Here is a 26,932-nt window from a genome sequence, read left to right as displayed (position 1 = left end):
TTCAAACAATAAAGCATGTTTCGATAAATCTTAGGGATAACATCTGTTTTGATATAGGGTGTCGCAAAAAGAAATCGAACTCAATTGTTTCAAAAGACTTTATGAAGATCTACAACTTGACCGCCCCATTTGCAAAATTATCTCAAAAATTGACCAAGTTATGGACCTGGGGAGTTTCAAGTGGCGGAATCTTCACTCATTCAGATATTAAAAAGTAAGGGGCAAATTATTATATAACATAATGCCATCGTACATCGCAGAATATTTTATTTTTCTAGTTTTATGACATGGTATGCTGAAAATATTAGAATGTCTGTTGTAACAATATTGAAAGTCAACATTTTTACTCAAAACATTCAGATTGGATTTAACATGTTAGATAAACGTTTAACTTATATAACTTCAGGGGAATGTAGGAATTTTGTAGTGAGTGTAGGTTCTCAAGATTAGCGATAAGGAATATCAAATAAACTTAAATAAACATAGGTGTTTATGTGTGTATTTTTATAAACATTAAAGTGTTTTACTGTATTTACATGCGATGGTAGTTAAGAATTATAGGAATCGTTCCAAGCAGCGCGTTATTTTGTACTCTTCTCTGCTTCGAAGGTATACAAACTGACGTTAGTAGAAATATTTGATGTTACTGAAACTTTCCTGGCCTTCATTATCCGAAGTTTTATGCATACATCGTAGTAAACCTTCTTCTTGCAAATGAAAATGATGAATATAAATATACCTGTAAAAAAAAAACGATAAAATGATTTATCGGCAAATCTTTTACTCGATAAAGAATTACACTTCCCAAAGAAATTAACACACCACTAAAAAGTAAGCAAAAGTTTAATATACATAGATGTACAACTTTGATTCCGCCGTTTTTTTCCGAAATTAGAGGCTTTATTGTCCATCGCCGGTCACTTTCTCCCATCTTTCGGGCAGCATACGAATCCTGCGTTGAAAAAACTGATCATCTTTTGAAGCGATCCACGAATTGATCCAATTTTTTATTTCTTCATAAGACCGGAAATGCTGGTCAGCCAGGAAGTGTGCAATTGATCGAAACAAGTGATAGTCCCATAGAGCAACGTTTGGAGAATACGGCGGGTAGGGTAGGACTTCCTATTTTAACGTTTCCAAGTATGTCTTGACTACTTTCGCAACATGGGGTCGAAAATTGTCAATGCTGTAAAATCACTGTATCATATCTCTCGTTGTTTTGCGGCCGTTTGTCTTTCAATGCTCTGCTCAAACGCATTAATTTCGTTCGAAAACGATCGCCTATGATTGTTTCAGTCGGTTTTAACAATTCATACTACACTACGCCGAACTGGTCCCACCAAATACTGAACATGATCTCGAAACTGTTAATATTCGGTTTGGCCGTCGACGTGAAAGCATGGACGGGATATCCCTATGGTTTTCTGCTCTTGGGATTATCGTAATGAACCCATTTTCATCTCCAGTCATAATGCGATGTAGAAATACCTTCCGTTCAGCTGTTCACAAGCAAACAAACGCCGCTTCAACTCGTACCGCACCGAATTTCCTTGTTTCCGAATCATTTTCACGACTTTCAGGCGTTTTGAAATGGTTTGTTACGTCACTCCCAATGATCCTGCCAATTCTTGTTGCGTTTGATACGAGTCTTGATCATGTAATGCCTTCAATTCTACATTTTCGAAAACCTCTCTTCCACCTCCACGCTGGTCTTCGACGTCAAAATCACCGTTCTTGAAGCGAATTGAAACCATTCTTGGTAAGTTCTTTCACTAATAGCGGCCTCACCATAGATACTTGAGAGCATTCGATGAACCTCAGCCGCAGATTTCTTCATATTGAAGCAGAAAATTAACAACTCCCGCAAATGAAGAGAATTTGGCTCGTAAGTTGACATGTTTAATCGAGACTAGCTTTATGATGCAAATACAAATCGACTAATATTTCGATGGCGTTATGTTTACAAATACCTCAGCCTAATGTATGACATCTACTATTTATTTCGACTTCCACTTACCGCTACAGTCATCTATTGCAAAACGGCGAAAGGAAAGTTGTACACCGAAGGTGGAGGGCTCTTTCTCCAAAAATGAAAATGACCGAATGCAGTTGTTCAAAGAAAACACGCTGGAATGCGAAATTATCCTGTCATTTTGATGCACGAGTGTAATTCGGGGGAATATTTCCCGAATAAACTGTTAACTTGTCAAAGTAACATAGATTCCATAGATGCCATAGATTCGGAGTGTGTAAGATGCATAGAAACTATGCATCTATGAACAGAACAATTATCGCAGTGCAGTTTCGCTTCCTACAATGTAAGTATCGCTGTAATTTTCGATAATTATTGTTCTCCACATACATAGAATTTTTGACAGGAGGGAAATATTCGTCAAAACTAGGTACTTGTCCGACTTGGACGTTTATAGAGTGGTTTTTTACATAAAATTTGTTATAATTATAAACAGTAATAAGAAATATAATGAAGTAAATCGAAAAAGAAATTATTGAGAAAAGATAAGGCACTCTACAAGGTATTACAAATTTTAAGAAAAAATACGCTACAATTGATACACCTGGTATTTATAAAATATAGGTTTTTATGGGCATACAGTTTACACCAACGTCTAGCTAGAAGAATATAAAATGTCATAAGGAAGGAACGTCCAAATCCATAATCAGACAAATAGTTTTGATAAAAATGTATATTAAACCTTTGCCTAATTTTTGGTGTTGAATTAATTTCTTGGGGAAGTATATATCTGAAAACCCAACCAAATTTTAGAAAATTAGGTGTCAAGGTGTGTCTACATGTACCCACCTTGAGAACAGACGATCCATTCAAAAATAGTCGCTATATACGTAGTAACACCGTGTTTTGTAAAATCATAAAGAGACAGGATTGCTTCAGAAAGGAATGTTATACCCATTATAACAGCTAGTTTAATTATCAAAGACAATCTGTGGAGGAGATGAGAATATTATAAATCATTTAGCTTAGATATTTCATAAATACTTTTATCGTGATGATTAATAACAAGTAATAAACATAGATAGAGGGAGCATATGTCATTTTCAGTAAGCAAATTTTGTCTCCAACATGAACTATCAAATTTGACATGAAGCGCGCGGAAATGAAAACATATCAGTGATACGATATTTCACTCAATTCGCGAGTTTCTCCACAAAGAACGCACGTCTTATGTCCTATAGTGAATCAATGTTCCATATTAACTCAAAATATATTGGAATAAATACCTAAATATATCAGAAATTCAGAAAACAAACTTCAAGCGCGCCAAACGACGCGAAACAACCGATGACACTAGGAGAGCAAAAGTTGCCAAACCTTGGATTTCAGCAGTAGATACAAAAAATAATAATTATTCTGCTTATTATACTTTTTAAAATTAGGAAAAATATCGGATTCTAAATATTCACATTTGCATATTGAATTGGGAATCACTCAAATAAATATATTTCATTCAATATAATATTCATTCATAACGATATAGTAAAATTGTGAATTTGAAAATATATTACAATCCGACAACGTAATCTAACCATGTTGGGGACATGTAAAATTGGCAAATACTCCCTCTATCTCTGTTCATTACTCTATGAATGAATGAAAGTGTTTTCATTTCCACGTCCCTTCTTTCAAATGAAAATGATGTATGCTACCTCTATCTATGTTTATTACTCTAGAGTATAGACTAATACTAGGTTATCCAAGTCGTGATCCAGATTTCACAAACCTTTCAATGACATATGTTCAGTTCGTAAGAAGAATTCGAAGATACTGGATATTTTACTGATGTCTCAACGCTCATATGTGATCGAAATGCACGCTCGACCGAAAATATTGCTGGTATAAGTGTTGAAGAAGATCCAAATTTATCCATTCCTCGGCGCGCACTTTTGGGCCTCTCTTACGGCACGCTATGCGTGAACCTCATAAAGTTCAGTTGACGAAAGAACTACATGCAGCTGACCATGGAATGCGTAGAACATATGCCGATTGGGAGCTTGAATAACAGCATTTGGATGCCGATTTTTCGCTTTGAATTTTCTTCTGCGACTAAGCACATTTTTGACTCCATGGCTAATTTAACCTCGATTTTAACTAACACAATTGTTGTACATAGGCCATTGACAATTTTCATTTAACTGTTGAAAGATCATTACACCCAAAAAACGTCACTGTATAGGGTCTTGTTGAGTGATCGACCAGTACTTCTTTGAAAATAATGAAGGTACCGTAGAGCGGTGTGACTTTGCGCCACTTTTTATAGTTTTCTTGGTGTTATTTTTAATTTTTTTGTGAAATGAGTCCTGTGCAAAGTATGTTCAATTTGAACATTTTAGTTGTCTACTGCTGTGGTTAGAATCAGATGAAAAGGTGCACACTTCTTTTTTTTTTATTTTAAAAATTTGGCAAAGTGACCCGCAAATCGGTGCAAGTTTGCCAATGCCTCAAAAATGGGTTTTTTGGCAATTTAATGAAGCGCTGGCGGTATATGTTAGTGCACTAATGCCTCCGGGTTCGCCCATATATCTTTTGTTAATTTTATTCCACAGAGTTCTTCTGGAAATGTTGTAAACACTTCGGAAGCTTTCTCTGTATTGAAATGTTTTCATTTCGAACTGCATTGATTGCTCGGATTAGTGTTTTTTCCGTATAATTACTATATTTCCTTGCATCCAACTTCTTTTTGTATCGACGACCCATAATTGTGCCTCAAAATAAAACAGGTGAAACACATTTGGTATGTGGCAATGTCGCCTGCCGAAGGGCCACAATAGAAAAATTTCCCGAAATGTCTAAATTCTCTCAACCAAATGTTTTCAGTTTTTTTTTAACGTGACGTTCAATGAATGTAAAGTAAGCTGCTTAATATATTTCCATGTACCGTTCGCCATATTTTCTGCACTACTCCTAGTATTTCGCATTTATACCCACGTTAAAAAATTACCCGCTCACATAAAAAAAGAAAGATTTCCATTTCTGATGTAATCGGAATAACGTTGAAAGTAAAATGTTCAATTCACCTGTCTTTGCCTGTATGTAAAGCTGTCTTTTTTTCGCAGTCATTCATTTTTCCAATTTCTATTTTAATCTTCAAACAATATGAAACAGTTTTGATGAAAAATACGATGTTGGCTATTTGTTGTATGAGTAGAGGTACAGTGTAAAATATAATGAAGGAATAATTCCCTGGTCCTGCAAAATAACGAAAATTTCAATATCCAGTTATTGAGTGTGGTTATGTTCGGCAGCATAATATGCAAATGAAGATTATGATTAAGTATTATTTTTTAAATATTCAATGGATTCTCGATGGAAATTATCAAATGAAATAAAAAAAAATGATTTGCCATAACTATTTGTGAAAATTAATATCGGTGATTATCGCACCACGTCTTGACACCATTTTTCACTTTTGGATTATTCTGGTACCAAACACTGAATAGCAGAATCGACCACATCTTTAGTTTTTAACTCCGAAGTAGTGCACGACATTGAGAATGATTGTCAGACATCACGAATTGAAAAATATTTCTCCTAAATGTCAGTAGGAAATTCAATAAAAAAAGCCAAGACATTGTATCCAAAGATTTCGAATTTTTGTCCCTTATATTTTATAACTATATTTATACAGGATGAGTGAACAGTGCTCGATCGGCTGATAACTCTTGGAATTTTGGTCTAGTGGAATGATTCACATTCTGACGGAAAAGATAGTAGCGCATAAGCTTAAATTATTTTTGACTCTAAAGGCTGGTAAGAAAGGGATGAAAAACGACACCACCTTATGAGCGATAAATAGTGATGTGACTTTTTATGCTGAAAATATGCAGTCAATTCGAACTCCTTAAGAGAATTCAGACTATATTTCTGTTTTTTTCACGTAGTCTCCATTTCATTCAATCAAAACGAATGTTTCCAAATATTTCGATGAATACTTTGATTTGGCTTGTTTTCATTGGTATTATTAGTAGTATTATTAAGTAGGTATAGTTGAGTAATCTTATCCCTGTGAAACTGTGTGCGTGGAAATTATACTGCCAGTCCCTTATAAATCATTAAGTCAGAAGCATTTTGAAAACTATTTATTTTAGGCACAACATTTCTCAACAAAAAATAGACACTACTCACTAGGGTATCTGATAGGTAAAAAAAATATAGGAAATACCATTTGAATAAATGTTACTGACATTTTTTGAAAGTCATTTTTGCTGTGTCTTTCGGACCACCTTTAGAGTGATACGTAAATTTGCAGAGGACTGGAAAACTTTTCGGTCCAATAAACAATATCATACAATTATCTCGAACGGTTATCAAGATATGATTCATAAAATTTGTCGAAAAAAGTGGCCTAGGTCAAAAAGTACCACAAATAAATAATGACAAGTTTGGTATTTCGTAAACAGACTTTCAAGGAGATTATGAGTATGTTATCAAAATTGGGCATTCCCATTGAAAAAACCAGGGTGGTATCGTGTTTCACCACTCTCGGATCAGATTGTAGAGTCAAAAATAATGCTTTCGTGCTAAGTAAATACCTATTGTCGATTCCGTCAAAATTCGAATCATTCTCCTAACCCAAAATTTCCAAGAGTTATCGACCGATCGAGGACTATTGATTCACCCTGTATATGTACTGTTGCACAAAAAATAGTGATTATACTTATATCGTGGTCTTATCACAATATTCCTCTCGATTGCTAAACAGTAATTTCACAACCTTGATATAAAAATAACTATTGTTGTAATATTGTTGGTGACCTAACATGCAATTTGAATAGAATATTAAATATATGAAACATCAATCATGAGTCTTTACTTCACTATCAATATTTTTAAGAAAATCTGCTATTATACAAAGTTGAAGAACCTATAAAATAGACCCCTTCAGAAATATTTCACATTAACAAATAATAAAATAATTGAAATATTTTTTGTAAACGAAGTACTTCAGTCTCTATACAATACGAGAAATAGTAGTACCTACAATTTTGATGTTGACGCAGGCAATGGCGGCCCTAGCCTTAAATTTTGGGTGGGTTGTCGTTATGGGCTTCAAGTTTTTTGATGGGACCATTCCGTACCTTTTCTGCTTGAAACGCATATTAAGTGTTAGGTGGTTCCATTTTGGGGGGGTCATGACCCCCTTGAACCCCCCTCCTATGACCGCGCTTGGATGCAGGCGGCCCAGATAATCATTTTTATAATTCTGTGGCAAATCCGATCATTCTGCCAAACATTGTAGAACAAAACCGTGAAAGAATATCCCAGATTCACACAGATCTCATGGTTATATTTTATTATCATATATGCTACTCGGAGCTCTCCCGTCACTAATATATCTATTTATCTGTTAAATTTGTAATGCAGAAAACTGTTCTGCCAATCCACAATTTCAATGCAAAAATCAGTAAACGATATTTATGGAAATATTCTATTGATTTTTTAAAAATAATAAAATAAAATAATATACCTATGACACTCTTTCTAACTCTCGTTATCCAAAAACTCGGTACTTCGTGACTCGTCATTGAATTTTGAACTCGTGGAAGAGTATCAATGCCTTCTGCACTTCTATTATAAATAACTATTCTTTCGGTTGTTACTTCATCACCACTTCCGAGGCTGTAATTATTGACTTGTGGTATTATCTATTTCAATTATTTCTTTTTTGATCTAATGAATTTTATCAATATCTCTACTTAAGAGTTTTTCAAACATTCGATAGTTTTTCAGGAATACTTTTCTATCAAAAAAACTTCTACAAAATTCAGATTTGTGAACCAATAACATTCAAAAAATGTATTGTTTTTCCTAACGAAACATTTCTTTAATAAAATAAAATGTATTCGAGACTTTTGACGTTATGTAGGGGAGACCGGGGCTAGTTGGCCAATTTTTTTAAGTTTATTTTTTTTCGAATAAAATAATATAAAAACATGAACATGTAACAGGAGGAAAAACTAAACTACATACAGCATATCTATATTGGAAGTTAGAAAAAAGTAGGTAATGGAATGGAAATTTATACTTAATATACAAAAAGAAATCTTACGTGTATTAGAATTTTCCAGCAAACATTTTTTTTCTCCAATGTAAGGATGCATTCCTTCAGGCATTACAGTTGTCGCACTACATATTCCTATTATTAGAACCCAAATTATGGGAAAACCCCAACCATAATAACTATATCGCAGTAAACGTTTCCCTTCATTTCTTAGTGGTCCAAACATTGTCCTTGGGGTTCTGTATGGAAGTTTGATTCATTGAATTGATCTAAAGTTGTAGCGATGAATTTCGGGCTTTTTAGCGATGATCTAGTACATTTTCGTTTATTGATCAGTTGAAATAACATTCGTTCTGGGAAAAACCGATCGAGCACTATCGACTCACCCTGTAGATCCAACGAAAATGCACCCATCATTTTTTCCACAATAACAATCCGAAAGAATTTTTTTTTGCTATAATTTTATGACCCAATTGATTATTGAAATATGTTTGATATTCAATTGTGGGATAAATCATGGCTTCTGCTAGAGCTAGCAGAACTTTAAGCTGGCAGAACCAACAAAACATGATTTAAGGCTCACGTTTGAACCCACAGCCAAATTTCTGAATTTACCTTCTTGAAAAGAAAAACCTAGGTTCTGCTAGCTGAACCGATTTTCCGTAGAAAAATGATTAGCTGCTAGCTTAACCATGGGCGCCCGCAGAAATTTTTCTCAGGGGGGGCAAAATGAAAATAATTGAAAAACAATAAGGCATCCATGATTGTCGTAGGCGACATCAGTATTCCGTTTCTTTCTATTTCTGTATTTATATTTATCACCAGCGTCTACTCTGAATTTCAAAAGATCACTAAAAGTGGTACAGGGTGGACAAAAATACAATAGTTTCATGTGTGCTCATACAATAACGCATAATATTCTTTATTAGTTAAATTAACAATATTATCAAAAATACTTATTGTCTAGCGCTAATTGGTTTGAATGTAACACCCTGTAGTTTGTTACATTTTTAGATTAATAAAAATGAGCTGTTTCCAAACATGTTTGGTACTTTTGGTCTAGCAGACAGAATATGAAAGAAATTATTTCTTATTTTTATACATTTTTATCAATCTAAAAATGTAACAAACTACAGGGTGTTATATTCAAACCAATTGCCGTATTTTTGATAATATTGTTAATTTAACTAATAAAGAATGTTACGCGTCACTTTATGAGCACACACAAAACTATTGTATTTTTGTCCACCCTGTACCAATTGGAATCAACATGTGATACATTTTTGGAATCTGCTCAGCCAGAGTAATCGGAAAATTGAGTCAAAATGGGGGTATTCCATCAAAAAAAAATGACGCTGACGTCATTACTCGAAAGTAATTCACCCTGTATATTAGATTATTATTTTAAAATACTGTAAATTAAAATAAAGAATCGACATGTTTCAGGATTATTTCTTAAAATGGTCTGTTTAGCTGAAAATGAATTTTGTTCCATACTTAACGGTTACGGCAGTGTATAAGATGAATTTATAAACAAATTGACACGCATGGAGTGCTTTCGGTTCCATGATTTTTCTTCACCCAAGAAGTGCTCAACGCGCCTAAAAAAGTTTTTAATTGAAAAAATACCTCTGCCGATTATGGATTATATGTATAGTATGTAATTCCATTGAAAACCGGAAAATAGTTGTGAATCTATTACTTTCCTTTTTTCCTTGCCCTTTGGATTGAGAAAGTAATATTGAGGGTGTTGTGCTGAAAAATGAGGCATCCAAAATCTCAGGGGGGGCCATGGCCCGCCCTGGCCCCCCCCTGCGGGCGCCCATGAGCTTAACGTGTTGAACTAGCGGAACCCGCGATTTCTTCCACAATTAAAGAGGGAAAATTTTTTCAATAGGGTAATAAATTAGCCTAAAATTATGGCCAATAAAATTGAAATTTCCAAAGTGATTCTGATGATTGGACATTGACATTATTATTATTATTATTTGAAATGGTGTCGTTTTGGTTCGGTAAGCCTTCCGGGAACTGCGACCATGCAGATCTTTTGTTCACTACCCTACTCATTCATAGAAACCCTGGGAGGTCGTCAACGACGTTAATGAAATTGACAACCTCCTTAGGGGCCTTGGCCGTTACCTCTCTGGTATCCAGAACCGGCTTACCCATGTGAATGGTTCTTAGTCCAGCCAGCTCCGGAAACTTGCATATCAAGTGTTCGGCTGTTTCTGCTTCCGATCCACAGAGCCTGCAAATCTTGTCTGCTGACTTTCCTATACGGTACAAATGATGTTTGTACCGACAGTGCCCCGTCAGCAGTCCCACCATCACCCGAAGCTCGGCTCGCGACAGCTTCAGGAGCTTTTTGGCGTAGGTAGGTGAAATATTCACGAATTTCTTTGCCTGAACAAGTCTAGGAGTGTTAGTCCAGTGGATTGTCCTGCTGTTCAACTCCCATAGCTGGACCGCAGCTTTATATTGGTCTTTTCCTATCCCACAGAAAGGCTCAGGTCCAGCAGGTGTTAACCATGATGCACTTTTTGCAGTGCCCTGGTACCCATTGTAGAGTCACCTTATTTCCTCTGGCCAGTTGCTTTATGGTGTTACGGCACTCCCAAGCCAGCAGAGACCCCTGACAACACGATTCCAGGGATCTCAGCGTGGTTTGGCTGTCCGTGGTGATGTAGATATGCGCCCCCTTCATTCATTCATTCATTTTGAGACACTCCTGGGCGTATACATAAACAGCCATTATCTCGGTCTGTAGAATCGAGGGTTCACTTCCCAGGGCTTTATAGATCCTCAGCTTAGGTCCATATATCCCAATGCCGGTGCACTTCTCTGTTTTTGATCCATCTGTGAACCATATGGATGACTTTTTGGCCAGACGATTTACGAGACTTATTGCACTAGGACGGTCATTTATAACCGTTTCAAAGGGCGTTTCAAAATCGTAGGTGGTTGGCATAATATCCGATGGCTTCGCGAGGAGGTTTGAATCTAATTGATTCAGTATCCTCATATGTCCAACCCAGTTTCCAGGAAGGAGCTTTCCATTATGGAAATTCTTATTGCTTCGAGCAGGCTGCATTTCCTCACATGTGGGTGTAAGGGAGGCAAGTCTAGTATGACCTCCAGCGCTGCCGTGGGAGCTGTGCGCATAGCTCCTGTGACACCAATACACGCCAACCTGATGCGTGTGGTGACCTCCTCGGTTTTTGTCCACCATGCTAGAGATGCATAGGTGACAATAGGGCGTACCACCGCTGTGTATAACCACAGTACAATTTTGGACATTGACATACAATATTATGAGATCTGAACAATTTTGAAAAACATGATTCTTTTTCCACATTCAGCTAATATCTAATAGCATATACATAGTACCTTATTTACAACTTACCCAAAAGAATACCAGATATCAAAACACATTATGTTTAACCAAGTGAAACTCCACATACATGACAGAATTGAAATAAAACCTGTAAAAATGAAGAATGTGTTAATCGAATGAAAATAGCTGCTCCGAGAAGTGTAATCAAAGAAATAGGACCTTCTATATACAGGGAGTTTTACTGCGATGACTTATTAGACGTTCATATAAAACTGATCATAATTTTGTGCTGAAAATTGGCATGTTGAGTTTTGAAGCAATGATCTTTGCCCCTGAAACATTTTCAAATCTCACCTTCTACTGGAGACAGACTACTACTTCCTCATTTCAAATGACACACCCAGTATATTATTTCATTATTGCATAGCTTATTTGATGAAAATTTCAGGAATTGCCATAACTTGGCTAAAAACTCAACGGTTCATAAGCTAATGCAATTCTAATTATTAACGTAACGTAACGTAACTTAACTTGCCTTTGCGGATGACATCGTATTGATGGCGGGAACAAGGAGGAAATACAGGGCAATTTGGATATATGGGATGGAAATAAATAGAAGAAAGACAAAAGTGATGGAAAATTGAGGGAGAGGAAGTTGAAAATGTGAAATGTTTCAGATATTTAGGAGTGAACATAGAAAATACGGGAAGTCAAGAAAGGGAGATTAACGAGAGAATTGAAAAAGCCGGCAGATTATACCACACAATTAATAAGAAATTCCTAAGAAGAACTGAAGTCGAAGAGAAAACTAAAATGACCGTGTTTAAGTCGATATTCAGACCTGTTCTGTCGTATGGATGTGAAACTTGGAACACAACAAAGAGAATGAGGAGTAAACTACAGGCAGTGGAAATGAAATTTTTGAGAGGAGTGAAGGGGGTTACAAGGATGGACAGAAAGAGAAATGAGGACATAAGAGGTGAATAAGGGATAAAATCATTGGAAAGGTTTGTGGGTGAGAGGCAGTTGGGATGGTGGGGACACTTACATCGTATGGAGGAGGAGAGACCAATCAAACAAATATGGAAGGCAAAAGTCGAGAAAAAAGCAAAAAGGGGAAGACCGCAACAAACATGGGAGGATATGGTAGAAGAGGAAATAAAGAAGAGAGAGAAAAGCATCAGGGAAGATGAGATGATGACATCAAATAGGACAGAATGGAAGAAATTTATTGGATCAAATAAGAATTATTCTTAAGTTATTGTTAAGTTAGAAAATGTAGATAATGAAACCCATACACCGAAAGGTAACAAATGGGATACAGATTATATATGTTACGGGCAATGTAAATAATTGGGCATTGTTTATAATGCCCGGGCAATTTAAAAAGTGCCCAAAAGGATATGACAAAATGATAAATTATGCTGCAAATATCACATTGCCCGGTCATTTTGGATAATGCTAAAAGTCAAGTGGGCAATTTAAGAATAATTTTTATTCATATTTCTTATAAAAAATAACAAATTTCTACATATCTAACTGACAAAGTAAGAAACAAAAATAACAAATAAAATTTCCAATGCTGACAAACAAACCGGTGGCGATGAAATAAGTACCAACAGAAGTTAAGTCCAAATAAAAATAAAGTATTAGATATGTACGTACTTACAAATTTATATTTACACAAAATGTCAATAATAATATCTATTTATTAGAGCAGCTACCACTTTGGTGACATTTTGAGTTACATAACTTTTTTTCTTTACGACACTTGCACTTGTCGGATTTACAGCCACCTTTACAGCTACATCGCCTATAGCCTTGGCCCCCTGTCTTGGATGACAATCTTGCACATTCTCTTAGTGAAATCTCTCTCTGTGGAATATCTTCATCATATATAAACTTCTCATTACATATTGTAAATTGGTTCCTGGCAAAAAGTTGATTTAGAATTCCGTGTTTCGTGCCTAATTTATACATATTAGCATCTGTTACTTCAAGAACAAATGCCAAAATATTTCTTCCATCGGCGCGACCTCTGTCGACATCTGGGACTCGAACTCTAACTGTGTCACCTTTTTTAGCATCAGGGAATTTTGAGGTAGAAGCTTGAATCATTTTTTCAGCTTGTTTTTTTAGATTTCTTGCTGAAATCTGCCTAATTTTTAATATGTCGGCTTTCCTTTTTTTCACATAGGGTTCTTCCGGAGAATCTTCATGTCCGAAAGGTTCTTGAAATTCTTTATTATGTAAATCAGTTTGAACATAACTATCAAGAGAAAGTAGTTCCTCCTCATCATGTTGACTTGGACCTGGGAGCTCCGCTAACACATGTGACTCAGTTTTATTTTGCAGAGGACCTTCTTCTACAGACTGTACATTATTTTGATCTCTTACTAAAACTTCTAAGTCCTCTTCACAATTTATATTATTCAGAACATCTGTGGGTAGAAAACTTTTTAGACCAACTTTCAACTTTGTCCCAAACATGGCCTCATACGGAGTACAGTTGATGCCACTATGATGAGCTCTGTTCTTCATTAGCTGTACAAAACGTAAACCTTGTGACCATTTCCTGGTGCTATTGTCTTCTAGCCACGAACAAAGCATATTTTCCACGTCCTGATTCGCACGTTCTACGGAACCCTGACTTTGAGAGTGTCTGGGCTTCCCATGCACCATCTTCAACTCGGGCCACATGCTACATAGTTCGCTAATAGTACTGTTAGCAAATTCTCTCCCATTATCACTTTGCAAAATACTGGGCGCACCAAAAATTGCAAAAATATCCAAAAGCACATAAGCTACTTCTTCTGCTCTTTTGCTTTTAAGAGGTCGAAGTTGAATAAATTTAGTAAGATGGTCTTGGTATACAAGTATGAATTTATATTGATCATCAGCTTGTGACTGCATGTCAATTAAATCGACTTGACATCTTGAATTCATACTCTTACTTAGTATCGGTCTAACAACTAAACCTTTTTTTGGCACACTGTGTTTTTTTTCGCAGGTCATACATAAATTTAGATATGTGACAATCATTTCCCTTGTAATGTTTTTATACTTTGAATTTACCTCTTTTTCCATACGGTTTCGACCACCGTGCCCAATTGCTATATGTGCATCATGTAAGAGTTGAAATATCTCTTCCCGATGTACGTAAAATCTTATCTGCTCTTTACCTTCCTCTACAGGAACTATTAACTTTTCCTTCTCTCCAATAGTCATTACATCAAACCTACGTAAACGCTGATAATCCTCAGGTTTTTTATTTACCACTTTGCTTCTAGATGTTTTAACCTTTTCTATTAAATCCAAATATTGAGGCTTTGTGAGAATTTGTGTATTCTGAGCTTTTGAGGAACATAATTCATCCAGACGTTCATTAAAACGATGCTTCATGTCACTGACATCAGTTATTGACTGTTCCTGCATTTTATTTTATAGAAAAATCACTAACACTAAATAGACAGAATTTAAGAGATATATCAATAAGCACTTGTCGCACATAAGCTAAATAACATCCAAAGGCCCAAATAAATAATAGCAGTATTCATAATGACCGGGCAATGTGAGAAGTTATCGTAAAGTAAGTTATATATATAACTTAACTTAACGAAGTCACGTAACGTTACGTTTAACGTAACGTTACTTGACGTAATGTAACGTAACATGACGTAACTTAACAAAAAGCAATTTGACGTAACTCTACGTCAACATAAAAATGCCTATATCATCGAGAATATCAATTATGATCAGAAGAAAGAGCAAAGGTTCCAAGTTAGAGTCTTGAGTAACGCCAGATGTAAAACAGAACTCAAATGAGCAAGATTGCATGATCTCCACAAAACATATTATTCTCCCTCTTCTAAGTAGGTCTCAACAACTTGTTCAGATTTATCCAATGAATCTAACACTTATTTGAAACACATGCAAGATTAGTATAGGTAAACCTTTTTGGCATGAAACCATGTTGATTAGGTTCAATACGGTGCTTTATAGATGAAAAAACTGAACCCTACAATATAACCTCAAATAACTTGAAAATGATTAAAATCAATGAAATGTGAAAATTTGACAATATAGCAATTGGTCGTTAGTTTTTTTTTTATATTATATCTCTCTTTCTTCTTAAAAATAGGAAAAATTTCGGATTGTTTCCACACAGAAGGATAATATCCCTCGAGAGCAGATAAAAATATGAGCTAAAAGTGCAGCAAACACACCAATGAATGACTTGACCTTAAAAGCTAGGAACTCCATCAGGTCTGGCCACACACTCTTTCGACAGCCTTCAAGACATCCTTAGATCATCAACAGGTCTCTCAAACACATCAGAGAAATGAGCAGCAAATGCATCCACAATTTCATCTGGTTCTGTGAAAGTCTCAATACCATAGCTCTTAACACCAGGTATACGAGAAAATCCTTATTTTCCCGCATAAATGACCAAAAAGCTGGCGGATCAGTGCGTATTTTATCCTCGAAAGAAATAACAAACCTTTTATATGCAGTAATAATTCTAGATTTGAGTAATTTACAGAGTGATTTATATTTGAGAAAATTCATAAAATGCAATTTCGATATTAGGTAGAATCTAAAGCACTAGTATAATTCTATATCTGAAATCACACTTAATTTTATATGCTGCCACGCCAATAGAAGGAACCAAATCTGCCTAAAGTGATGAATCAATTTTTTCCGCACAATACTCACTTCGGATCGCAACTAATACTCCTCCCCAGTAGATAATAATTATAATAATAAGAGAGTTTATTCAGAATATGATGATATGAATGGATGAACTAGTTTTCACCAAATCGCTGTCAAACCACTTCATACTCCAAGGGAAATAATGCACTATTATGTAATACATCCTGTAGCCAAGTCTCAGTCAAAAAAAATAATATTTAATCCTCGAACGTTCTGATAGTAACCATTGAGCTCCTTCCGATTGCAATTGGGTTGATTTAGTTCAAAGAATTTATCATTGGAATACCTCTCAGGAATTTCATTTCAATATTTTCACCAGGAGCTTTACATTGTTTGTCTTTACTCTGTTGGAGTGATCTCTCTGCCTGGGAGTCCTATCCGTTGACATAAATACATTAAAATTATTTTTGAAGACTTTAGAATATTTGAGTACTCTCTTTTGTCCACTCTCTTCATCATGGTAAGGAAATCAAGAAATATGGCCCTCAGTCCCGGGCAGGTGTTAAATCACCAGAGGGTGCTAAGAATCCCCCGGCTTAACATGATGAAAAAACGCATAGGTACATGGAACACTCGAACATTATTTGAATCTGGAAAACTAGACAATGCCATCCAAGAAATGACTAGACTTAGACTAGACATATTAGGCGTAAGTGAAACCAGGTGGCCAGGTAGTAGCATATGTCAAAAGAACGGTGCAGTATTTTACTACGCGGGCAATGACGACCCTAATCACCGAAACGGAGTAGGATTTATTTTGACTGATGAAATGAACAAATCCGTTAGAAATGTGGTGGCGTGTTCTGACAGGATAATGCTCCTTCAACTAGGCGCAAGACCTGTCAATATAAACCTGATACAGGTATATGCGCCTACATCAGATAAGCCCGATGCGGAGGTCGAGCAATTCTACGAACAGATCCAGGAGGTCAAGAGGTCACTGAAACCACAGGAGATCATCATGGTTATGGGTGATTTTAATGCGAAGGTTGGAAAGGGCTCTGTCGCGGGAGTGTCTGGTTCTTTTGGACTGGGAGAAAGGAATGAACGTGGAGACACACTAATCCGTTTGTGTCGTGAAGAAAATTTGATGATCAAGAACACATACTTCAAACTCCCCCCACGACGTCTTTACACTTGGAAATCGCCAGGGGACCGATACAGAAACCAAATTGATTTTTTCCTGGTTAATCAGAGATTTCAGAACAGCATAACTCACGTAGTAACATATCCAGGCGCAGATATCGGATCGGACCACAACCCACTTGTCGCAAATATCAGCTTGCGATGCAAACTGCTGAAAAAACCAACAAAAAAGAGAAAACCTGATATAGGAAAAACGCATGAGCCTAACATACGTGAAAATTTGAAACAGGAGCTCAACAGATTGTGTCTGATATCTGACCCCACAACAGAAGAGAACCCCAACGACATCTGGACAAAATTAAGAGCAAACATTGAAGCAGCCACTGAATCCATAATAGGTTATGAGGAGACGACAAAACACAAACCGTGGATGACAGAGGAGATTCTGAGCCTAATGGAAAACCGACGCCTTGCCAAGAACCATCAAGACCGTTATAAAGAAATTAATCGCATTATAAGACAGAAAATTAAAGAGGCGAAAGAACTATGGATCGCCAAAGAATGCGAAGAGGCAGAGAACCTGCATATACTTCATGATAGTTTCAACTTCCACAAGAAATTAAGACAAATCACAGGAACAAGAAGGAAGACTCCGCTGTCAGCCCTCCATAACGAACACGGAAAACTAATTCTAGAGGAAGGAGAGCTGACAGAAACATGGAAGAAATACGCCTCAGATCTGTTTGACGACAATAGGGATAATTTAACAACAATAACACACCAACTAGACGGGCCGGAAATACTTGAAGCTGAGGTGAGGAAAGCCTTAAACACAATGAAAAACAATAGGTGCCCAGGACACGACAACGTCTATGCGGAAGTTCTGAAGCAAGTCAATACAAAACAGCTTACGTACCTATTTAACAAAATCTACGAATCAGGACATATTCCAACTGATTGGCTGAAATCAACCTTCGTCGCTATTCCAAAGAAGAATAACCCTAAGCAATGTGAAGATTTTAGGCTTATTAGCCTGTTGAGTCATGCACTAAAAGTATTCCTGCGCATAATACACGCCAGAATATACAGTAAATGCGAGGAAATGAGCGGGGAAACACAATTTGGATTTGTGAGAGGATTGGGAACGAGAGAAGCACTGTTCTCGATGAAACTTCTCATACAGAAATGCTACGACCAACAGCAGAGTGTGTTTGTCTGCTTCATCGATTACCAACGCGCATTTGACAATGTAAAACATGACCTGTTACTGCGGAGACTAGGTGAGATTGGTGTCGAGGAAAAGAATATCCAAATAATTAGACAGCTGTACTGGAACCAAACGGCTGAAATTAAAATTAACAACACACTGTCAACGGAATCCTTCAACATCCTTAAGGGTGTCAGACAGGGATGTATCTTGTCTCCAATCTTGTTCAATATTTATGTAGAAAAGATTTTTCAACTGGCATTAGAAGATGAAACAAGAGGTATAAAGATCAACGGAAAACTTATTACCAATATCCGATACGCTGACGACACCGCCATTCTAGCAAATAGCATAGAAGATCTGCAGATTCTACTCAACAAGCTTAACGAGGTAGGCACTGCATTTGGTTTGAACATTAATATCAAGAAAACGAAAATGATGATTGTCAGCCGAAAAGATATAAAAGACGCTACTATATCATTAAATGGCGAAGATATCGAACGAGTAGTTCGATTTAAATACTTGGGCGCCGTGGTTAACGAAAAGTGGGACTGCGATGAGGAGGTCAAGCTGAGGATTGGGATGGCAAAGGAAACTTTTTCGAGACTTAAGAGTCTCCTGCTTCAGAGAACGCTACCACTTGAACTACGTCTGCGAGTTGTTCATTGCTACGTGTGGCCAGTGCTCCTATATGGGTCAGAAACATGGTCTCTGAAAGTCAAATCCCTTAACCGCATAGAAGCATTTGAGATGTGGACGTTGCGCAGATTGTTAAGAATACCTTGGACTGACCATCTGACAAATCTGGAGGTATTGAGACGAGCCGGAGTGGAAAGACAACTGCTGAACATCGTAAGGCAGAAAAAGGTGTCTTACTTGGGACATATTCTACGAGGAGACCGATACTCTATCCCTAAACTTATAATCCAGGGTAAAATAGAGGGAAGGAGAGGCCCCGGAAGAAAACAACACTCTTGGCTGCGAAATATTAGAGATTGGTGTGGAGTGCAGGATGCAGAGACGTTATTTCGAATGGCGGAGAACAACATGCTAACTTTGGCAGCCATTAATTGAAGAGATGGGACATTGACCCCAACGTACAAGTTGTATATGGGACCGGAAGAAGAAGAGTACTCTTCGTACATCCCTAACATCACTCATAACCACTTTCACAGATCGAGGTCTGCCACAGGTTGAAACAAATGTCCCCGATCACTTTTCCCCCTCAGGTGAAGCTTCACTTTCTGCTTCTGAACAAAGAGGTATTATTTACGTTCTTGACGCTGCTCAAATTAATGTAGAAGTTCCTCAAACCATCCTTCTAGTACATTCATCCGGAGAACTGGATGGCAGACCCAAAACGGAAGCCTTCGACTCATTAACTTCCTTTTGCAAGGAAATTATTACGTTTTCCAAAACAAAAATATTATTTCCCATAACCTAACAAGGAGGGAATTCCAGGCAATGAATTTCTTCGAATTGATTACGCGGACTTCATATTGACTCATTCCAACACATGCTTTTCCGAAATCGTGTTTAATAATAATGCAACTGATTATAAAATGATTCAAATACTGCTTATCGCAGCAGTGACATGTGACATTGTAATTAGTCATGATGCGATGCTGAACAAGAACGTGGAATATTTGCAGCAGTAAGTTGAGGAATGGCAAAGTACTACAATTTTCACTCCCATAGGCAGGAGACTTCTCACACAAAGGAGGACCATGAATAACAAGGAAGACAAGGAGAGGACCAAAAGAGTCAAGGAAACTAAAAATATATATTCTTTTCTGGCTTTTGCAAGGCAATAATAAAAAAATGATCTTACCGAGAAGCAATCTCGGACTGACTATGATTTATGAATACGCTTCCTGGATGTGAGAGACGCAATCGGTAATGTGGTATCAAGACAACGTAATGTGGGCGAGCGTGAAGAAAAACTCCCCATAAAGTTAAACAAACACAGTTAAATTGGATTTAAAATGATCAAATAAATCAATTCTAACAAGTTATGAAAAATGTCTGCACCATCTGTTCTCACCTAAACTGACTGACATATACTAAAATAAACATTTCAAGCTCTCTACGAAATTTGGTATTGATAGCTTAACCAGACCATCGCAAATTGAAGAAGGAAATCGAGCAAGAATCTTTCAATATTTCTGTGGTCACAATCGATGGAGTTGAGATTTTGGGTGTTTATATGATTATACAAGTCATATTCCGATGAACCATTAGAATCCGTAAATTTCTCATAGTTACGGCGTATTGATAAGTGAATATACTACTTGACGACGTGGTATAATTGTGTTGGTGATTCGCCTTCTGCCATATTGTGATCATTTCCATAGTAACATTCTTGGAACTTCGCCAAAAAATAAAAGTAAAGCTCAGTGAAATGTCATTGAATTGTCAAAATGCAGTGCTTTGGTTATAGTTATTGAAATTATTCGTTATCGTAACGAATACCACTCGAGCATAGACAATATATTTCGATTATACGAACCTCTTCACTCGACGTAGTTCGCGAAACACCACTCGAGCTGCGCTCTCGTGATGTTTCGCGAACTACGTCTCGTGAATCGGTGTATAATCGAATATTGTCTATGCTCTTGTGATATTATAACTGAATATAGCTCCTGACTCCACGTCAGTGCTTTTTCTCATTTCCAATTATTTTCACGTTCAGTAGATAGTGTTGTTTGGAGATATATTCATTTTATTTGTGTTATATTCCGAAGCATAATATTCTTATCATTTACTTCTTCTATATGAGAATTTTTTAAACATTATCCCCCCTCCTATTGAACTGTTCATAGACAAATTTCAGCGAATGAGAAGAACAAGGAAGAATTGTATCACACTCTTGTCTAGTGTCATATAATTCAGAATAGTTAATATTTCAAGGTACTCACCAACAATTTTGCACATTACAGGAGAATTGTGCCCGAAAAAAAATTGAACGATCGTCAAGCAAGCAAAAAGTATCAATGTAGATACACAGTAGTTCAGTAGAATTTTCCCAAATAAATTCCTCATGGTTGGTAATATAAGATATATCACTATTGTCAAAGAGAGAAATATACAGGATACAAGTTTCATCCATCGGCTATGAAATGTTTCTACTTCATTTTCTTCTACCTTCGATGTATATAAATGGAAACCATTGATCTCAAGTTCATTGTTATTGAGAACATGTTCGATACAATAGCTTCGATTAGTAACGTTATATTTGGTTACAGAACTTCCATTTTCTAGTGAAAAAGTTCCAAATTTATCCAGGGAAAAGTGTGATGTACTTTTTTGTCTCATCATTTCATCAGCAAATCCTGTAATCACTGCAAAAGGATCTGAAAAAAAAAATTAATAAAATTCATCATTGAATTTTTTTTTAAAAGCAGAAAAAACTAAAAATATTTGTTCATATTTTTAATTTGCCATTTTTATTTATCTCAAATTGTTTTGTTAGAATCTCATGGAAAATAAAGAAAAACAGGATCATTACGAATTAGGGAAACGAATAATTCCAAAAACATTGATGATATTTCGGGAAAAGTAAGAAATACAATAGCGAAAAAGTATACCTACACAAATAAATACTGTTACACTGTTAAATTAAATAAGTATTTGTGGGATTCTGTGAGAATTCCACTTCACTTATGAAGAACGCTACGCCGCTGAAGAATATTAAAATATCATTGGACGCTTCGACGCGAATTTCTTCATTCCCTATTTAGAAGAATTCGATTTCTTAAGATATCATGGAGTTTATCAGAGAGAAGCACAAAACGAGGCGTAGAGCTCAGAACACACTCAGAACTGATGACCGTCTAGTGTTCAATCAGCTGAACGCTAGAGTCAAGAAGGCCCTCAGAAAAGTCCAAAATGATCGCTGAGAAGTGGAATTTATATCTTTTTTCAAAGAAGACAACCCCACCGATTCACGATCCACAGGGAAAGGTATATAGTTCAGAGGATGAAGAATGAAGCATACACATATAACCTTGAAAGTCAGCCCTAATTACAACAATGCGGATTTGGACCCTATCGAGGACGTCAACCGCAAACTTATAAAAGACTTGAAAAAGGAAACTAGGCAAACTATCGGCTCAGCAGAAAACTATAAGAAAAGTGAAAATAGCACCGGGACTGAACGGCATAAATAACTTGACGTTGAGAAACCCTCCTTGGAAGGCCTTAGTAGCACTGACAGTCAATGCTATCCTACGACTAAGATGTCTGGTGAGATGGTGTGCTCACTTACCCTTAACCTTAAGATTAAAGTGGCGACTTTGGAAGGAACCAGTCTTCTTGGCTTTCAATGGTATTGGTCCCTTTTCACTCGATTTCCGCAACGTTTTCTGTCAATGCGTTTTGAGGCTAAGAGTCCGTTCACATGACAAGCGCTCACCGCGCGTTTTAACAACGCGCGATTACAAATACATGAATTTTCTTCGAAGCTTACACCTGCCAACGCGCGCTTTCATGGAGCGCGTGTTGAGCGCTGTTCCAGCGCTTGACCGTAGTAAGCCCGCGTTGGCTCGCGCATTGAGATCATAGGTTTCTTATTTAAAGCCGTTCAGATGAGCGCGCTTGCACGAGCTGATAGATGCCAGAGGCGTATTTACGTATTTTCCTTCGATCCGTTCGGTCAGAAATATTTCAAAGTGGAACCGGACGCTCCTAATACTGAATTATTCATAGATGAAATTGAGAATTGTCCTGTAATATGCGACATGACAAGTAGTGTATATTCAGATAAAAACTCAAGGAGACGGGCTTGGGAAGAACTCGTCATCATATCCTGTGAAGGAGATGCTAATGAAAATAACATTCACCTACCACTCAACAGCAGAAATCTTCTATACCTATACTATATGGTTCTAAATTTAACAATAAATTAAATATCTTTCTCTTAAATGGTTTATAATTATTTATTTCTTTGATTTCATTAGGCAGTCTACTGAAGAACTTTAAACAGCTGTATTCAAGCTGCTTTTTTGTTGAATTTAATTTACATTTTGGAAAATTATATGATATTGTCCTTGTGTTATATTAATTTTTGATATTTTGAAATGGAAGGAAAGAACATTTATTTTTTGCATATATAGTGGACAAATAATTTTTCTACATTTGATGTAATTTTCCGTCCGTTTGAAAATAAACCGGTGTAAACTTAGCAGACCGTTAAAAACGATTTTTTTATGGAAATATTCACTAGATCGGACATAAATTTAGGAAGTGGGTTCCGTATAGTATTCAGAGTATCCGTTGGAGGAAATATTGATTTTCTATAGACATCGGGATATTTTAGCAACGTTTTTATTCAAATCATCATCTGTCAAATTTGAAAAATTCGTATCTCCGGAAGTACGCGTCGGAGCATAACCATATTTGGCATGTAGATTACTATTAGCAATGGAATAAACTGTGGAAAAATTATTTACTGCCCTTGGGATCCAGGGGTAGTTTTTTCAACTCTTAAACTTCGAAAATTCGTATCTCCGGAAGTACGCGTCGGAGCATAACCATATTTGGAATGTAGATTACTTTTAGCGATTTGAATAAATTGTAAAAAACATTGACTTTCCTAGGGATCCAGGGTTTTTTCACCACCTTTTAGGTATTAATTCAGTAGTTGAACGATACAAAAAAGAAAGTCGACGAAATTGCCAACGGATGCTGGAATTTCTCTGTCTTGAAAGATATGATACTATGTAACTAGAAAAAGTTACTCTAGTTCTATTTTCATAAAATGAATGTTTTGTTATTGAATTACATGTTTTCAATTGTTTTTCAAATACGATTCAGTAAAAAGCCAGTTCTTCAGTTTTAATTGATGAATAATAGAAACTATTCGATCTATAATTACCTATAAAAACTTAAAAAAGTTAAATTTTCACCTAAATCTGATACTGAATCAAGATTCAAACCAAAATGTAGAATTCAAATTCATTTCAGCGCTTAGCAAGCGCGTACCATGTGAACGGTATCCAATTATCCAGCGCTCATTCAACGCGCGTTGAGCGCTTGTCATGTGACAATTACTTTTGACAGAACAAATGAACATTTTGAAATGATGCTTTTGATTGGTTAATTATTTGTATGGCGTCCCCTTAAGGAAAAAAAGGAAAAGGAAGCCATGTTGAGCCGAGTCACAAGAATTATCTAGTCAGTGAACACACCATTATTTTAGACATCTTAGCTAAGACTAAGGCACTTTCATATGAGGAATTAACGTGGTTTAAATCTACAAGGCCGGCAAAGACTTAAATTCCCGCATCACAACTACCGCTCGATCAGTCTACTCTCTTGTATAGGGAAGCGGTAATTCTGAAGAGATTGAAGGCAACAATGGAAGGTGAGAAGATTATACAGTTGGAACAGTTTGATTTTCATGGCCAACACTACATTGTGCAACAAATGCTTCGAGTAGTTGAACAAATCACGGATGGATTTAAACGCAAACAAGTCACAGCACAGGGGCTGTATTCTTGGATTTGGCCAAAATCCGTAATGAATGGTACAAAGGTCTGCCTTAATCAAACTGTTTCCCACTCTCCATAGTTCAACTAGTAGTCTCTTACCTGCATTCTCGCAAGTTTAGATCCAAAGTGAACGGAGTACTGTTTTCAGAGAGGCTACTTACAGCTGGAATCCCCCAAGGATCTCTGCCGACGTGTCGAAAATGGAGAAAACATCTAAGCTACTTTACGCTGACTATACCGTCATTCTTGCCAGTTCGTGGTATCCCAAAATGACAACGAAGTAACCCAAGTACCTTCAAAAAGCCATTTCGAGACTTCAATCTTCGCTCGATGGAGAATTGAAGTGAACCTTAAGGAGAGCAAGGCTGTTCCCTTCAGCAGAAAGAGGAAAGATCCCCAAGGACAGGTCTTAATGTTCGCTAGGAGGATCGAATGGAAAAATGGGGCCCAGTATACGGGAGTGATGCTTACTTGGAAACTATACGTATCTTAAGCTGTGAAAAAGATAAAGACAACAGCGGCATTGTTGCAACTACTACTTAACAAAAGCAGCAAAATGTCTCTTTCCACCAAGCTTCTTCTCTACAAGTTCACCATTCGTCTAGTCATGACTTACGTATGCCCGGCATGGGTATACACTGCAAAATCCCAGAATATCGACGTAAGTCGGTTGTTATCAACTAACCTGATAAATGATAAATTTTGGGACACTATGAAGTAACAGTGTACTACATCTCAACCAACAGACTTGAGCTATCTCACCGCAATGGCCACAAACAAATAAAAGATATGCATTAAGATTTTTTGATTCTTTCCTCATCATAAAATCTCAACACAAATGGAAATAATGATTTGCTAAATTTCAGCATATTGAAAAAATTCAGAATAGAAATAGTGCGGTGGGATTAAAGAGCAAAATTTGTTCTTGCGAAATCCAAATTGAAGATCAAAGACCATGCAAATTCCACAAAAGGTTTTAAAGAACAAAAAATATATTCTCATTCTCAAAAAGAAAAATCAGTTTCAGGGTATTGTTAAAGTTCAAAATGGCATATAAACAAGGGCGCAAAAGTTCTTGATTTGTTTTCGTAATTCACAATCTGCAAGGTACTCACCATCAGGACCGTCTATCGTATCGGTGAAATGAAGATCAATTCCTTTGAATGTGAACTTACAAACATCTTCTACTAAACTTTTCCCATCAACACAGCACTTACGAATGCACCTTATCTTATTGCAAACAGCCATACCTTCATATTTGTCTTCGCATATTCTCACAACAAATTTTCGATCCAGAGTAGAATCTAAACAATAACTTCCTTCCATCAAGGTTCTATTTTTCTTCAAAAATGATAATTGTAGGTCTTTCATCTCCACATCATCTATCGATTCGAAGACTTCGTCCGATATAATCTTGCAATTCTTGAGCGATATGTAAACGAAAGAATCCGCCTTCAATAATTCCAGGAAATTGGCGTCTTTGTGACACCCATGTGTTTTCCTATTGTAGCTGTGATTCAAGGGGCAACATTTCGGAAAGAATAAAGTTCCATAATCCTTCTGTTTTTTGATAATGCCGTTGTTCACTTCCAATAAAATAACATTTTTTTTATAAGAACTTTCCAAACAACTTCCACTAGTATTCTTCTTCAAAAAATCACGTTCTGTGAAAGTTTCGTTCACGGTCCGTCTGGTACTTTTCGGTTTCATACACGAAAAATTCCCACTATTTTCTACGATATATTCCTGAACACCGCAACATTTCGGTTGAGAATTTCCGCGAGTGATAAAAATGCTCACAGATATCAATAACAACGAGAGCGTGGAAGATATCATGGTCAAAGAAGCAAATATAGTACTACATAGAATAAATAATGCGAAATGGATAGAAACCGAAGTATCTAATGCGCGCGGTGCCGACAAGCTAGAAGCGATCAGCCGGTAGTTTGTAAAGCGCTCGCGTAAATACGCTTTGGATATCGCTAAATATCACACTCACAAAGTACTATATTGATATGGTGATATAAAATTACTTCCCAAGCATATAACTTCATCGATTGTGTTT

At 36.6% G+C, this 26,932-nt stretch overlaps 1 protein-coding gene across 2 annotated transcripts; it reads right to left on the bottom strand.

The window, feature by feature from the left end:
* Nucleotides 1–483: 483 nt before the first annotated feature.
* On the bottom strand, nucleotides 484–26,891 carry LOC123677621 (G-protein coupled receptor Mth2-like). Of its 2 annotated transcripts, XM_045614260.1 has the most exons (7): nucleotides 25,983–26,890; nucleotides 21,295–21,729; nucleotides 11,440–11,518; nucleotides 8,085–8,275; nucleotides 5,053–5,224; nucleotides 2,822–2,961; nucleotides 484–739 (listed from the first exon to the last, which is right to left on the bottom strand). In XM_045614260.1, exons 1-7 carry the CDS (start codon nucleotides 26,701–26,703, stop codon nucleotides 582–584), a joined length of 1,896 nt encoding a protein of 631 aa, XP_045470216.1. In that variant the 5' UTR covers nucleotides 26,704–26,890; the 3' UTR covers nucleotides 484–581. The 2 variants fall into 2 exon arrangements, with proteins under 2 accessions (XP_045470216.1, XP_045470217.1); XM_045614261.1 differs by lacking the exons at nucleotides 2,822–2,961; nucleotides 5,053–5,224 and having other exon boundaries at nucleotides 25,983–26,891.
* Between the last annotated feature and the right edge of the window lie 41 nt (nucleotides 26,892–26,932).

Source organism: Harmonia axyridis, chromosome 4 (genome assembly GCF_914767665.1).
Source record: "Harmonia axyridis chromosome 4, icHarAxyr1.1, whole genome shotgun sequence".
NCBI lineage: Eukaryota > Metazoa > Arthropoda > Insecta > Coleoptera > Coccinellidae > Harmonia > Harmonia axyridis.
This window is presented reverse-complemented; position numbering and strand designations above follow the sequence as displayed.